Source organism: Pelodiscus sinensis, chromosome 11, assembly GCF_049634645.1.
Source record: "Pelodiscus sinensis isolate JC-2024 chromosome 11, ASM4963464v1, whole genome shotgun sequence".
Taxonomy (NCBI): Eukaryota; Metazoa; Chordata; order Testudines; family Trionychidae; genus Pelodiscus; species Pelodiscus sinensis.
The window spans coordinates 42674645-42691133 of NC_134721.1; the positions used below are offsets into that span (position 1 = coordinate 42674645).

The window sequence follows — 16489 nt, forward strand, 5'->3', positions numbered from 1 at the left end:
GCCGGTCCCCAGTGTCCCCCCCCCCACTCCCCAGGGCCGGCCGGTCCCCAGTGTCCCCGTCCCCCCCCACTCCCCCGGGCCGGCCGGTCCCCAGTGTCCCCCTCCCCCCCCACTCCCCAGGGCCGGCCGGTCCCCAGTGTCCCCCTCCTCCCCCCCACTCCCCAGGGCCGGCCGGTCCCCATTGCCCCCCCGCTGGTCCCAGGCCGTGCCGCCCCCGCGCGGCGCAGCTCCCCGGCAGCCGGCGCACGTGCTCGGCCCCTCCCCTGGGCCGCGTGGCTCCGGCGGGACCGGCGGTGGCAGGAGGCGGGACCGCGCCGGGCCGGGGCTCACGCGAGCGGCCGCTTCTCCGGGCGGGGGCACCGAGCGCGCCGGACCCTGCGCCGCCCCCGCCACTCACCTGCGCCGGGCGCCTGCAGGTAACAGCGCCGGGCAGCTCGCCTGGGACCGGCCCCTCTTGGACCCTCCCCTCTCGGGCCCTGCCGCCCCTCCCCCAGGCTGGTCCCCAGGGAGGTGGCCTCCACTGAGGCCGTTTGCCAGGTGATTCCTTGCTTTGCAGCGCGCTCCTGTGAGTCTCCACATAGGCAGCCATTGCCACCTCTCCCGCACAGCCCCCCCGGCTTTGGGTGCTGAATTGGGGTTAGGAATGTACTTCTCATCTGTGGCCTTTGCCCCCCTGAATTCTGTGGTAGAGCAGCTGGGTAACCCCTCACCTGCAGGGTTTCTCCTCCAGGGCCGTGATCGTGCACCAGGATGGCCACATACATAACTCATCCCATGTTTTATCCTCTGCCCCTGAACTCTTCATCAGGACACCTAGGTAAATCCTTAGGTGAAATGAAGTACACATGAATATCACCCACCCCTTCCCCGACCCAGCACTGAAGTGGCCAGGTGACCTTTCACCTGAGGGCTTTCTCCTCCCCCCTGACTTGAAGTGGAGATTTCTCTTGCTTTGGAATTGCCAGTCAACCAGGATGATCAATTAACTCCGTACCTTGGGAGTTTTTCAGTTTTTGACCAGTGCGTTGGGATAGCCACGTAGCTCCTCAGTGAGGGACACTGGTAGATACTGATACAGATACACTCCCTCTCAGGAGTGTCCTCTTTTTTGAAAGTTCGAATATAGTAGCCCTAGAAACACTCTCTTTCCTCTGCTTTTTCTTAAGCCTATGCAGGGCAGCTTGGTAACCTGTTATTTAGGGCTTCCTGCTGTCTCTCTACCCTGTACTGTTTCTGAGTCTGTGCATCAGTTACTCATTTGAAACCAGATTAATTTAGGTCAGTAATCAATTGGTTATTTTGAACTTTGCAGTCTTTATTCAAGGCTGTAAGGCTGATATTCAGATCATAAGTCCAACTGTATTAAACCGTTGTTATTAGAGAGTCTGTGCTTCTTGGGGCAGGGGCCATCTTTTTGTTACGTTTGTACCGTGCCTGGCATAACAAAGTCCAGGTCCATGACTTAGGCCTCACACTCCGCTACTGTGTAGATAAATAGGGATAGACTGCTACCTTGTGTTTTTTTTTTAAACGCCGATAGGCCCAAGTTACTTTTCTGAAGTGAACAACCATCTTCAGTCTTTCGTAAACCTGAATGTCTAAATATGAAGAAGGGAGGAGAGAGAATATTGTGTAGGAGCAGAATTTGATTCTGTCAAGTAAATTGCTAATATTTGTTTGCATTTTTGTTTAGGAAAACTGGGTGCAGTGCAACCAAATGGGCTCCTTGAAGCACTTCCTTTGATCTGCTGAGTTGGGGGGAAATCCTGTTGAGGATCGGGTGTCTACCTCTGTACCCTCTAACTTCTCACTGCTATGGAACAAAGTGCGGTTGAGCAGAAGCCCCAGACAGAGAGCCAGGAGGACAACAAGAGCAATGTGAAATCCTTGCCTGGGGGAGCTGTCCATATCTGGGGAGAAATAAAAAAACATGCAGTTACAGATGACTACAAGCTCTCCAAACGGGTGCTAGGCTTGGGGGTTAATGGCAAAGTATTGGAGTGTTTTAACAAGGTGACAGAGCAGAAATGTGCTTTAAAGGTATGTAGACTTTTCTTTGTATTCTGTGGGGCCAAAGGTCATCATTCAAAATCCCATAGAAAGCCGTCTTTTTTGTTAATGTCTAGGTAATACAAAGATGGATGCATTAGAGATTCTTGGATATATAGACAGTCAGTCTAGTGTAGATACAAAATCAAAAGATCTTTTTCAGACTGTTCCTGAGTGAGTTTCTGTAACAATTATCATTTATATAACTATGCTTTTCCTCTTGGCCTGAAAAACCCCAAGCCCTCCCCTCTGAGTGGTTTAGCCAAGGTTTTGAATACGGATGTTAGACAATCAACAATCAGGAATCAGGTCTGAATCAAGGGCCTGATGCCTTCACATGTATTGCCAGCCTTCTGGTTTTTTGTTTTTTGAAGAACTAGTGGGACAATATGGATCCTGGCGTTCAACACAAATATTTGCCTGTTTGATTTCTTATAAAGTATTTCTTATGGCTTCAGGGAGTGTTTCTAGTTGCTAAATACAAACAGCAGGGTAAGTGAATAATTCCCTTTTTGTATTTACTTCCAGAAGAGCAGAGCATATGATAACATATCAGAGATATCAGGGTTGGACAAATGTGTTTACCCATTTACCAGTGGTGAAAATATATTAGTGACTGTAATATGTGTTGTTTAGATAAATAGAGCAGGAAACAGGCACATGAGAGTGTTGGGCTTATCTATGAGTATGTGCCGTATTTAAGCTTTCTTTTTTAAATTACAGATTTAAGTTTGTCACTTTTAGGGTTAATCTTCCAAGACAATTGTCTCACTGAGTCTGTAAACAGGCTGAAGCAACAAAATCGTGTGAACTTCCTCAGAGCTTAATACTGTTTCTTTTGCATTAATTGGGATAATGTGAAGATTTAGAAGTCTCCAGATATCTTTTTCCATCTTCACCCTTAAACTCTGAATGAATTGGCAGAGAGTGAGACTAATCTGGATGACTTGTCAAAGTATGGGCAAGGCCTTGACTCTAGCAAGTTGGACCTGAATTTTACAACATGGTTCTTGCATTCTGTAGTACGCTGGGGTAGGAGAACAGAAATCCTGGACAGTTTCATTTACATTTTAAGAAAGAGACATTTAATTGATTAAAATGAAAACATACAGTACTATTTGTACAGAAGTATGGCCGCAGAACAACATGGAGACTAATTTGCTGTCCTGCTGAGTTCTGTATTATCAATGCATAATGGAACTGGAGACGTTTGTTAGGATGGAGCTGCAGGTTTTGGAAGGCAGATGGGGGAACATTGAAGCTTCTGGCACAGAGACTGGCATAGGAGGGTGTTTGAGATTATAGGATAAGTTCATTAACTTGTTATTTCTGATTAAAATGACCAGCAGTGAATTACGCAGCGTAGCTGTAGCTGTGACTTAGTGAATTAGTTAATAATTAACTTATATAATTTTCAGATTTAACCCATTAAAATGAGGGGAACAATTAACATTCAAAGCTGTTTCAGAGCATCTGCAAACTCAGGCCTCCCTATCTTTGTTTATACTTGGTTCACCTTTTCAAGGTTTTTGTTGCCGCTCTTAAGAGTGAAGCTTTTTTTTAAACGTGAGCTTACTTTTTAGTGCATGGCTCTGTGGGAACAGAAGAATTTCAAAGCAAATTCAGTGGTTGTGGCGTCATCATAAACTGTACCTTAGATGTAATTTTAAACTACTAGCTCAATACTGATGAAACTACAGGGAAGAATGTCAGAAATTAAAGATTATGTGCTTTTAACAGGCTTCCATTTGCCTAAAGAGCAGGAAGAACTAACGACAGAGGAACGGATCTGAGAAACCTGATTTAGAGGCTCCCTGTAAGCAAAAATGGTACTGAAAAATCAGTTAACTCTTTCAGTGCTAACATACCTAGGAGACACAGAAACTTCACCCATCCTTACCTCTCCCCCCCCAGTAAACTATATTCGTCTGATGTACCTGGTATTAAGGATATTAAAATGCGGTTAATTGACTCGTCAATAGGCACTTCCACAGCCTTCCTGGGGCTCTTGTACATTTCAAAGGAGGCATGCAGAACTCCGCATACAGCCCAGGGCCAGTGGGAAGTCCCGCTTGCTCCGGGCTGCTGGTGGCATGCCTACTTTGAAATGCACAAGAGTCCCCAGCAGAGGCTCTTGTGCATTTCAAAGCCATGGAGCCCAGGGTCAGCGGGGGACTGTAATGCTACACTGCATGCCACTAGGAGCCCGGGGTCAGCTGTGGACTCCCCAGCTGACCCTGGGCTCCACAGCAGCTGCCCCTTTGAAATGTGCAGAGGTGGCGTTTCAAAGGGGCAGCTGCCGCACAGCTGATCCGCTGCACAGCTGATACGTGGCTGCTTTGGGGCTTCAAAGTGGCAATGCCACTGTGTGGCACTACCACTTTGAAGTAATCCTTTCCCCCCACCCCTTCCTGCCTTTATCTCATAGAGGGGATAAAGGGGGGGGGATGTCGACCAGTCAAAATTCTTATCGGTTATTCGACTCATCTTTAACATCCCTATGTGGTATCGTTGTAGTCCTGTTGTGATGTGCCAGAGCAATGCCTACAGTTCAGGGAATGTGCCTTATTCTGCTGAAATACCCAGAAAGGTGATGAGATATTTGTAAAGATATGGGGATGATGCCTGACTTATTCACGTACAGTTTTCATCACTTTGGGTCTGAGTGCTGCATACAAAATTAAATATGAAATTACATAGAACTGCTAATGGCTCAGAGTGCAGCCATTCCCCAAATAATGGCAAATGAGAAAATAACTAAGGCAGGACAGACACAATGGATAAGAACATAAGAGTGGCCATACTGGGTCTGACCAAAGGTCCATCAAGCCCAGTATCCTGTCCTCCGACAGTGGCCAATGACAGGTGTCCCAGAGGAATGAACAGAACAGGGAATCATCAGCTGATCCCAATCTTGTTGCCCATTCCCAGCCTCTGACATACAGAGGGTAGGGACACCATTCCTACTCATCCTGCCTTATAGTCATTGATGGGCCTGTCCTCCCTGAATTCATCTAGCTCTTTTTTTAATCCGTTAAAGTTCTGTTTTTTACAACATCCTCTGGCAGAGGGTTCCACAGGTTCTCTGTGCGCGGTGTGAAGAAATACCTCCTTTTGTTTGTTTTCAACTTGGTGCCTGTTCATTTTATTTGGTGACCAGATTAAATTAGCCTGAACAGAACAACCTTGTATTGAACCCTGAAGATATCTACAGAGGTGGAAATGTTCAGGGAGGGTGTTGTCATTATTTCACAGAGATCCTGAATCAAGCAGTACAAGTCCCTCTCCTGCTCCTCGCGGGTTCTCAGAACAACCTATCCAGGAAAAACAGCTGTGTAAAACCTTCTGGAAATATGTCCTGTCAAGAAACTCTGCTTCTATATTATATAGTATAGAGTTTGTTTTCCTCTTGGAAGAAAATAGGCTCAAGGGTTCAGTTGATCACTGCTTTCTATTCCCCTCCTGCATGTGATTGTTCTACAGTGGTGGGGATAAACAGTAGGTACAGATGAGCTGTTATACAAAGATCCCTATTTGACATGTAAATGTCAAAAGTAGAGAAATACAAATGTTACCTTGGGTGTAAGTAGTACATCCTTTTTATATAGGAATCCAAAAGCTGAAAAGAGTGATAGAGACATTTTGAGGGTTTATTTGTGTGTGTAATATAATATGCAGTATTTTATATGTGTGCATGTGCAGGAACACTCGCACATTTCCTCCATAAATCTCTGCTCCCTGTAACCAAGTCTCCTGAAGAAAATTAAAAAAAAAAAACAACCCAAACCCTCTTGCTGTTGAAGGTAGAGATTATCAACAGTAGGTTTCCTTTGCTGCCAAACTCTCCTATAAAGCTGTTCTTGGTTGGCAGATGGCATTGCTTTCAGATTTTCTTTCATAAGGGAAAAAAGCCAGTCCAGAGCTCACTCAATGGAAGAAATTTTCATGCTGGTATTCAAGAGAAAAGAGCTTGAAGAGGCAGAAACATTCATCCACAGAGCCATGTGTCAGTCAAGCATGACATTTTGTAATGGGTAGGTCTCTGTGGTTTCCTTTAGTCCATGCCTGTATTTGGAGCTAGTTAGAGTTTCACTAATCATTTTAGCTCGGGAAAACACAAGGCATCCTCCCAAGATACTGCAGAGACTCTAACTGTGGCTTTGCTTATTTTTCTGAAGTATTATTTGGCTGCATTTATTCCAGTTGGCACAGAGTTTGCTACATAGTTTTTAAAAGGGCTGTCACCTTTGTTCCCATTAGACTGAAATGCCACACATACTGCTGCTCCAATTCAGAAAAGCGAATCTGGCTACTTGCTTATGTGTAATGACACTTTGGCTGTACAGCAGCGTTTCCAAACAATAAGGAGAGAGGAGTAAACAAACTGGTCTACAGACAGGTCCACTGACAGGGTAGAGAGGGCTGGTGATTCAAAAGGGCTTCTGGACACTGCTGCTGCCACTTAAATCTCCACTGGAGCACCGTGTGACATGCTCTGTGTGGAGCTGAAACTGTCCGCCCAGCCCTTCCCTTTCCAGTTGAGGCCCCACCCCTTCTGGGAGCACAGAGCCCCGCCCACACCTTGTCCAGGAACCTGGAAAGACTGTTGGCCCCTTCGTCTACAGCAGTGTTTCTCAAAGTGGACTGCAGGCCCACGCCACTTCGTTTACCTAAAGGCTCCATAGCCACGGAGCCTCGTTACTTCCATTGGCTCTGGTTTGCCATTTCCAGCCAAGGAGAGCTGCAGGAAGCAGTGTCCTGTGTCACACTGCTTCCTGCGGCTCCCTTCAGCTAGAAACAGCAAACTGGCGCCAATGGGAGCCATGAGGCTCCATGGCTACAGAGCCTTTAGGTAAACAAAGCAGTATAGGCCTGCTAGCGGCTTTCCCAAAGCAGGCCTGTGACCCCTTTGGAGAAACACTGGTCTACAGGAAAGTGGCCTTCCAGAAGGCAACTCTGAGTAGTCCATCCAGCTATTTTTCTTCTAGGTAGGCAGCTTCATTTCCATACTTTGGGTGATGTCATGAGCATTTTTGCCCTTATATATCCTGACTGCATTCGTCAGAGTTCTGCTTCCCTTTGGAGCTAGAATTGGAGAAAGTACTGAAACTTCCCTTCTCCTCATTACAACATTACAGTTGGCCTGAAAACTCTTCTGTTATGCCCCCTGCTTATTGGGATAAAGGAATCTGGGCCAGCTTTCTGCCTGGGCCAAAGATGCACTGGAATGGGTTGCCTAGGGAGGGGGTGGAATCTCCATCCCTAGAGGTTTTTAAGTCTTGGCTTGACAAAGCCCTGGCTGGGTTGATTTAGTTGGGATTGGTCCTGTCGTGGGTAGGGGGCTGGACTTGATGACCTCCTGAGGTCTCTTCCAGCTCTATGATTCTATGATAAACATGATGAAACTTGTGTTCTTGAAAAAGGCCAGTGGTTCTCAATGCTTCTTTTTTCTTCTGTGGAACGAGACTCGGAAAATGGTAAAAAAAAAAATCATCCCACGACTCACAATATCCCACAAAGCTCTGGTGAACTGGGGTTGATGTGATTTGGGTTTATAGGATGGAGGCTCTGGATCAGAAAAAGTGAGAAGGCTTCTCTGCTTGCACAAGGCTCACTCAGTTCCAGGGTTGGAATGAGCAGCTGCTAGTGGATGAGAAGCTGGTCTATCAGATCCTTGGAGCACTGCTGCCTTTTGTTTTGGAACCAAGCACTGTGTGAAGGGAGAAAACAGCTGTCCACAGACTGGGCGTGGCTGTGCAGGGATTACATCAGCAGGAGAGAGCCTCATCTTTCCTTTTGTCGCTGGGTCTCACTGTGTCCTAGTGAGTGGGAAACTTTTATATTAGTCAGCATCTGGGTGTCAGTGGGCCGTCGATCTAAGTACGTGAATCATGTAGGTGAAGTCGATGTATTTAGATCTACTTACTGTGGTATCCTTGTTGCTGTAAGTTGACAGCTAACACTCTCCTGCTGATTCCCCCTTACTGGAGTTGGTGGGAGAGCGCTCAGCAGTCAATATATCTCCTCTATACTAGAGGCAATAAATTGACCCTGCTAGATAGATGGCTCCCATCAATCTGACAAGTAAGGAAGACACATCTCATCTCTTTACTGATCCCTGGATCACTTTCCTTATGAGCTAGTCTGGACCTAGTGGCAGGGAGAACAGGGATAGTGCTGCTGAGATTTCCAAAAAGGTCAAATGTATTGGTTTGAACTTTTTGTTACACTACAAAAGAGGATTGAAATGGCATAGAGTGGCTTCCTGTGACCGTCTTTCTTTGTGCACATGCACCCCCTCCGCACATACACAATACATGCAAACAATCTCATCTTCTTGGTTGGGGCAACATGAGTTGGGTCCATGAATGTACCTGCTCTCTCTCACCTGCTAGCCTAATGCAAACAATGGCTAATCACTAAACTGGGTCTTAACTTTTCCAGCAGCCAGAAAATGTTCTCGTTTATGGCTCTCTATAAGCTTATAGCCAGATACCCTGAGAAAGTAGGCCTTGAATCCACATCAGAACAGCTCAGCATCAGGAAACCAAACAGTAAACTTACCTGTGTTGCAGGTAGTCTTTGCTTTCTTATGTGCCTTTTTTATTACTTGACAAGTTAATTAGTTTGAGAAAGAGAATACAAAGTTCATACAAGAGCATTTACAGAGTGCAAATAATGTGCGATTTCCATGACCGAGAGCAAGTCAGCGAATGAACATTTTCAAAAGGCAGATGCAGACAACCATTATGATTGAGTATCATTGCCATTTTCCTGTGAAGAATCAATACCTTAGTTTCTTGAAGAATGTGGTAGTGATTTTCAGCTGAGATTAGATACAGAACAAGAAATGTTATAAAGTTTCCTGATTGATAAAGTTGGTATTGATTCTCTTTCCATTAAAGTCACCCTCTAAAGTAAAGAATTTTAACTGCCTAACAGTGCAAAACAGCACTATGCAGTAATTCAGACAGGAAATAAGAACGGTGTCATACTGAAACTGCAGGGGAATTTGGGGAATCAAAATATAACGATCAGAGTTGGAATTTTGTAAAGCGTGTAAGAGTGATTATGTTTTGTAGGTGGAGCTCTAGGACTTCAAACTACAGGACAGTTCATCTTATCTCAGCTTTTAAAAACAAACAAACAAACAAACAAACAAAAAAAGCCCTTGCTATCTGTTTACTTCAGTCAGTTGTATTAGTACAGGACGCCCAGAATCATTATCACAAATGATTACATGTAACAAGCTCCAGCATCACAGAGGTAACGGGATGTGGGAAAAGGCAGATGCTCAGTGTAACAAATGCATTACAGGAAGATTCCACTTGAACTGGAACAGACTCTGAAATATGGATTGTGTGAGACTAGAACCCTGAACTTTGTTCCTAGATGCCAGGTCCAGAACATGTATGAAATCCCTAAAATCAACATTCGTTGGATAGAGAGTGGATTATTTTATCTGTTCCAAAAAGCTTTTTGCAAAGCACGGGTTACTGGAAAGGCCAGCATCCTTCAGCCCCTATCTGTCTGCAGTTGGCCTAGGCTGCATCCCGTGGTCTGGTTGTTTGGGCTGGGTTATCAGTGGCATTTGTCAAATGACTTGCACTCTACAGATGGACATAAGTTGGTTAGTTTAGTGGTCTCTTGTGCTTATTGCCAGCCAGGGCTGATTGCTAACCACAGAAGAGGTGTATAGTAGGGCCGGGATTCTCAAACTTCTTTGTACCACATCCCCCTTCTGAGAACAAAAATTACTACATGACCCCAGGCATTGGCAGAGGGAGGAAGGGGAGAACTCAAGCTTGACCTCACCTGAGAGTTGACATCCTGTGTGGAAGGGGTTAAAGCCTGAACCCCACTGCCTCACACAAAGGGCCAGAGCCCAGGTGCAAGGCCTGCAGCTCCGCCATGCAGGGCGAACGCCCTCGGGCTTCTACCTCGGCCCTGGGTGGTAGGGCTCAGGCCTTGGCTTCAGCCGCAGGCCCCAGCAAGCCTAACACCACCTTTGGTGACCCCATAAAAACAGGATCACATCCGACTTTAGGCTATGACACGGCAGGTGGACGCTAACTTGTCAAGCCTGAGAAGTGGAAATGCAGAGCAGTGTAAAACCATTAAGGTGTCTGTGGAAAAACAAGCTCTAATGTAGCTCCCTCTGTGCCTTTTATGTTCTCTTCCAGTGTGCCAGCAAGCTGAACCAAATTTCAGCTAGACATGAGTCGTAACAAAGCTTCGGAAGATCAGGGTGTGTTCCTGTGGCTTCAAGTAGATTTGAAAAACTGTTAATGATTCCAATCTCGCCATGTTTGTCTGTCTGTCCAGCAGACCTAAGAGAGCTTTGTTCTAGGTATAGATGACAGTAGAACCTCATTAATTTACATTAGGCGTCTAGTTACTGATAACTGGATTTTGCATATTGGCTCTAATGTAAGCACCCAGTTAGTTCTGTTAATGCAGAAGAGGGATGCCTGAATTGCAACGTCTAGCCTTCTGCAATTTAAGGAAAATCAGATCCTCCTCTGAATGTCAAGGCTCATGTTTCTTCTTCATAGTCAGTGCTGGTGACAGACTTCGCTGGGCCCTGGGTGATGTGTGTGTGTGTGAGTTTGGCTCCAGGCCTCCTCTGCTATTAAATCTCTGCCCCCCCGAAGAATGGGGTGAGACCCCCGATTTTCCTGTGTTAAAGTGTAAGGGAACACAGATTAGCAATGTTCTACAGCAGGGGTGTCCAAACTTTTTTCAAAGAGGGCCAGATTTGATGAAGTGAACATGCGTGAGGGCCGACCATTTTGCCTGACATTCTTTGAACCATTAAAATTAAATGCAAATTAACTATGTTATGCAAAGTTTATTGCAAACGGCATACTTTTCATTTTGTCACATGGATGACAAATCTAAACAAGTGTTAAATCACTCTGCCTTTCATATCTGAAGGCCAGATGAAAAAAAAATCCAGGAAGCTGAAATATATGTCAGGAACATTGTAAAGTACATTACATATTATCAACTTTTAAGTTAAAAAAATATGAACAGGAACATAACACCAACTATACATGTTGTGTCCAAATATATTTATAACTGATTTAGACCAACTGACATTAACTGAGATTTTACAATGTATTCATCTCAATTGAAAAAAAAACTTGCCTACACTAATGTGAAGGGTGAAACTGAGATCTGGACTGCAGCACATAGGCTAGGTCTGGTTCAAAGGCAGTGGTTTTGATGCGCAAAATGTCACGCAGGTGAGAGTCACTTAGTCTTGTCCTCACGCGGTTCTTGTTAAAGTTCATAGCAGAGAATGTATTCTCACACATATATGTTGAGCCAAACAAGCTCAGCATTTTCTTAGCCAATGTTCGAATCTCTTGAAACCGGCTCTTATCCAGTTGGCGGTAAAAGTTCACAAGAGAGAGCTGTTGGTGACGACTGCGTAACTCGCTGTCACAATGCAGCTCAATGAGCTCGAGCTGCAGCTGATCTGGAGCATCATCGGGGTCAACAGAGAATGGAGAGGAGAAAAGGCTGATCTCCTTTTCAATAGCTGCAAAATCCTGAAAGCGCCGTTTAAACTCCCCAGCCAGAGATGCGATGTCTGCTGCATACCTGCTCGTTTGCGCACTGATATTGTCCTGTGGAAAACTGTTCATTATTTCCTGCAATGCTGAAAAATGTATGGTATTGGGCTGTGTTTGTGACAACTGCCTTATGAAAAGTTGCAGCTTTGTCCCAAAGGCTTTGAGGTGTGAATAAAGCTGGTTCACCGCTGCATCTTTCCCCTGAAGACTCGTGTTCAGTACATTCAGATGCTTTGTTATGTCAACTAGAAATCCCAAATCAGCCAGCCAAATAGGATCAGATAGTTCTCGCATTGGTTGTCCCTTTGTTTCCAAGAATTCTCCGATTTCCTTTCTGAGAGAGTAGAAACGCTGCAGTGCAGACCCCCGACTGAGCCATCTTACATCGTTGTGATATAAAACATCTTCGTATTCAGCCTGGATGTCCAGTAGAAACTGTTTAAACTGGCGGTGGCACAGGGCTTTAGAGCGAATAAAATTAATAGTCTTTAGCACCGGTTTCATAACATGATCATATTTGAGATGTTTAGCACAGAGAACTTGTTGATGACTGATACAATGGAGTTTAATAGCTTTGCCTCCTTCTTCGATCACCTTGTTACAGATTAGGGTTGATAATCCACTTCGTTCACCAACCATGGCAGGTGCCCCATCAGTAATAATCCCAGTAACTTTGTTCCAAGGCAGTTTCATGTCATCTATGGCGGAACTAACAGAAACAAATAAATCTTTTCCTCTTGTTTGGTCCGTAAGGCTCTGGAGGTCAAGTAGCTCTTCAGTCACATTCATTTCATCATCCACCCCTCTCATAAAAATCAGCAACTGAGCTGTGTCAGATAGGTCCGTGCTTTCATCACAGGCTATTGAAAAGAAGTCAAAATCCACTCCTTTGGATGTCAACTGTCTCTTAATATCTGATGAAATCTCTTCAATTCTCCGTGCTACAGTGTTACGAGCCAGGCAAATGTTGGCAAACTCTTGCTTCTTCTCGGGACAGATATTCTCAACCATTTTCATAACGCATTCTTTGATAAAGTCACCCTCAGCAAAAGATTTGCAATTTTTAGCAATTAACGTTGCCACCTCATAGCTTGCCCTTGTGGCATTTTTATTTGACTCACCGGCTCTTATGAAAAATTTCTGTTGTGACATTAAAACAGTTTCAAGTTGCTTCAACTTTTCACTGCGGTCGTGCCCTGTAAGCTTGTTGTATGTGCTATGTCTCGACTGGTAGTGTCTCTTGACATTAAATTCCTTATAAACAGCCACAGTCTCTTGGCATATCAGACAAACACAGTGATTCTGTATTTCAGTGAAGAAATATTCCACTTTCCACCTGTCCTGGAAGCGGCGGCCCTCACTGTCAACTTTCCTTCTCTTATTTACAGTTGCCATTTTTTTAAATTGACCAGAAGGGGAAGGGATCATGTGAGCGTAGTGCCAGAGGTTTAATACACTGCCCAAGTAATACACTGCACTAATACACTGCCCAACAAGAATTCTCTTGCCTTTGTGGCTGTTTGTGGCAAAGTGTCTAATGATGACCTCCGGCGTGTTCGCAGCTCCACGTGCCTGAGCCCGCCAGAAAGCTGACAGTGCACAGGGCCAATCACAGAGACTGAGATTGAGCAGCTGCGGAGTCCATCCCTGATCTCAGCAGCTGTGGAGTCCGTCCCTGCACTCTCAGCCCCAAGGTAGAGGGCCTGCAGGGTCAGAGGCGGGCGGAGAGCGCAGGGCACGCTGTCCTCACGGCGGCCCGGGGGCAGGGCGAACCCGCAGCCAAGCGGGAGAGCGGGGCTGTGGACGTGCCCTACAGGGCAGACTTTAGGACCGCAGCGGCCGCCATGGATGGCGGCGGCGCGGCCGGAAGCGGCGCCAGTTCAGAGGAGCGCCGGGGAGCCAGGAGAGGGGGAGGAAGCGGGGGCTGTCCCCGCACTCTCAGCCCCAAAGCGGAGTGCAGGGGCAGGGTCTGGGACCACGGCGGCGGCAGCCCGAAGCAGCGCGCTGCGCGCGCCAGTTGAAAAAAGCACCGGGGAGCTGGGAGAAGTGGGGGGCCGTATTAAATCCGACCGCGGGCCGCATTTGGCCCGCGGGCCGGACTTTGGACATGCCTGTTCTACAGTAATCGGGACCCTATGCCAACATGCACCCAAGGCATTTAATAAATAAAAGTGCTTAGTATCCACAGAATGTTTCATATTAACATTTCAATTGTATCTTAAGTGAACCCATTTAAAGCAGATGTAAATTATACGTTGATTATTGAACAGTTCACATCTATACAACACTCCATTCTAGAATACTGTGTAAAATAGGGATGTAAAAAATCCTTTAAAAATGGGCTGCAGGGTCTGCCGTATAAAGCTTACATGTAAGCTCTGTACTGCATAGCCATCAGTGCACCCATTTTCTCAGGAGCCCAGAGAGTCGGCATTAACCATAACAGAAGCTGATAAACTGGTGTTTAAACGGTTACATCCCCATTGTAAAGTACATTTCACTCATGGTCTGGTCGTCTGAAGAAGTGGGCTGTGCCCACAAAAGCTCATGATACCATCTATATGTTTTGTTAGTTTATAAAGTATTAGCAGACCATTTGTTGTGTTTTAAGTTTATCCTGTGCAGACTAACTCAGCTACCCCCTGAAGCTTCTGTTGAAAAACTGACATTTTTGCATGAAATTTTTATTGTTCCATATTATGGGATAATAGCTACATTCCTTTCCTGACTTAAAGATGTATTTAATTTAAAAAGCTAAACTGTTTAGGGCCTTGTGTAATGTACCAGTGTACTGTTTAGCAGTCCTTATTTCCACAATAAGCGTTTCTTGAACCACTTCATGCTTTTTTAATACTGTAAGAATCCACATGGAAACCTTCTTGAACAGCAATGTGTCCGGTAGCTGTGTCCAGTGATGGGACTAGAGCAGATGACCTATTTTACTGGAAAACCGTGAGAATGTTTCTCTCTCTCCCCTAACCAATGGAACCAGCAGCCTATCTGGATTAGAGTGTACAAATTGTCTGGATGGTAGTTCTTTTACACAGCCTTCCTAAGTATTTAAGATGATTCAAAGCTCTGTAAATGAGATTAAGCTATAACTCTCTTGCATTTTAATACCTCAAAAATGAAAGGAGGAAAGAATCCTAGTTCAGCCTGCTAATCAGCTTTGGGCTTCCTATTCCCGGAATCTTTACAATATGGCATTTCACGCTGAGACGTTTGAAAACTTCCTCCAGAGAAAGAGCAAACACAAAATGTGCAACATTAATTTTATTCCAAAACAACTGTAATGATGCCAGACTCTTGATGAAATAGTCCGAATGTTTCATCTTTTAAATGTCGTTTCATGCACCTAACGAGCCGGGCATGGAGGCTGTGCTCGGATCTCACCTGTTATCATTTCCAGATCTGGCTTTTCTCCATAGACCTTTTCCCAAACACATTCTTTCTTTTCAAGTCTTGTTTTGAGTGTGCTAATGGTTAAGTAACAGGCCTATGAGCTGCTCATGGGATTTCAGTTAGCTACCGAGACTGATTTATTATGCCTGTTTCAGGAGTGGAATTGAGAAGTGCAGAATTCTGTTGGACTGCACCATTAACATATGCACACTTGGGATCCCCATGTTTGGAAGCCAAAGAGTAGCTAGAATGGTACCCTTTGCCTGCTCTCCATTGAATTTTTTTTTATAGCAAGACTTTGGTAGGTGAGAGAAATTTGCTTGGTTTTGAACTATCTGTGATGCTCCTTCTATTCAATGTCTCTATTATCACGAGTAGGAAAAGTGACTTATAACCGTTATTGTTTCTCAATTAAATAACTATTTTTGAGGGAGATTATAGAAGGAAAAGCCTGGATGGTGAACTGCTAGTGTCTTTTTGCACACTGTGCTATGCATATTGCATGAAAGTCTAGGATCTCTCTAAGGTAGATGAAAGAATGGATATTACTGTTGTGGGATACATAAAACCCTGTTCACAGTCTCACATGGTTTAGTGCCCAGTATAACCCCAGCGATCAAAATGTACTCCTCGTTTGCAAGTCTGTGTGTGTGTTTGGGGGGTTTGTTTGTTTTTACCAAAAACTTAAAATCCTAATATTTTTTTGTAAGGATGCATTTCTCTCAGGGCTTTATAAGGATTCTGGTTTTGCACATGTTGCTTTCAGTCAATGTGGCTTTGTCAAAAGCAGTCTGGTTGCTACAGCAACAGAGTTGTTAACATCAAAGATGTCATTGCTTGAAGGTGGAGGAAGGGGGGTTTCTCTGGCTCAGCTGCCTCTCCACAGTAGAAGCCCCTGCTGGAGCCACACTACAGTACAAGGTCTCCATTGTCTTTATGAGGAGTAAAAGCCTTTTATTTTGTTCTCCTCTTCCCTTTCCAATCAATTTACAATCAAACTTTGACACTTAGGAGGGTGACAGGGGCTTGACATTGGCTTGATACTCTGAAGCGTCCCTGTTCTTTCAGACCCTCTAATCTCAAGGATACTGCTGTTGTGTGTTTAAAATAAAGTTTCTGTGAACCCAAAAGCTCTTGCCTACGTACAGAACCTGCAGCACTCGGTTTGTGTTTCTAACTAACATGCCACACGGACATGCTGTCCTCTTGCGCTTTAGCTCATAGCCCTTGTAGGAAGGTAGTGTGAAAAATGATCTATCCCTTCACCTTGTGCTGTAATAGGAGACCAAGAGGACACTCAAAGAACTTAAAGGGCATTGGATTTTCAAAGGAGTCTAAGGATAGGACTGGGACTCCTAACCCCTTAGGCCCCTTGGAAAATCCTATCCTTAAACAGTAGGTTAATGTATTAATATTTAGTGGAATTCTCTGCTCCAATAAGTCAGAGAGATCAATGC

General features: G+C 45.0%; 1 protein-coding gene across 4 annotated transcripts in view; it reads left to right on the forward strand.

Moving 5' to 3' along the window:
* Nucleotides 1–259: 259 nt before the first annotated feature.
* MAPKAPK3 (MAPK activated protein kinase 3) overlaps nt 260–16489 on the forward strand; it is a 68124-nt gene continuing 51894 nt past the window's right edge. Inside the window, exons 1-2 of one of the 4 annotated variants that reach the window (XM_075939451.1) lie at nt 260–416; nt 1694–2040. In XM_075939451.1, coding sequence (XP_075795566.1) covers nt 1816–2040 — 225 coding nt within the window. In that variant the 5' untranslated portion in view covers nt 260–416; nt 1694–1815. The other 3 variants (XM_075939452.1, XM_075939455.1, XM_075939454.1) reach the window with 3 other exon arrangements.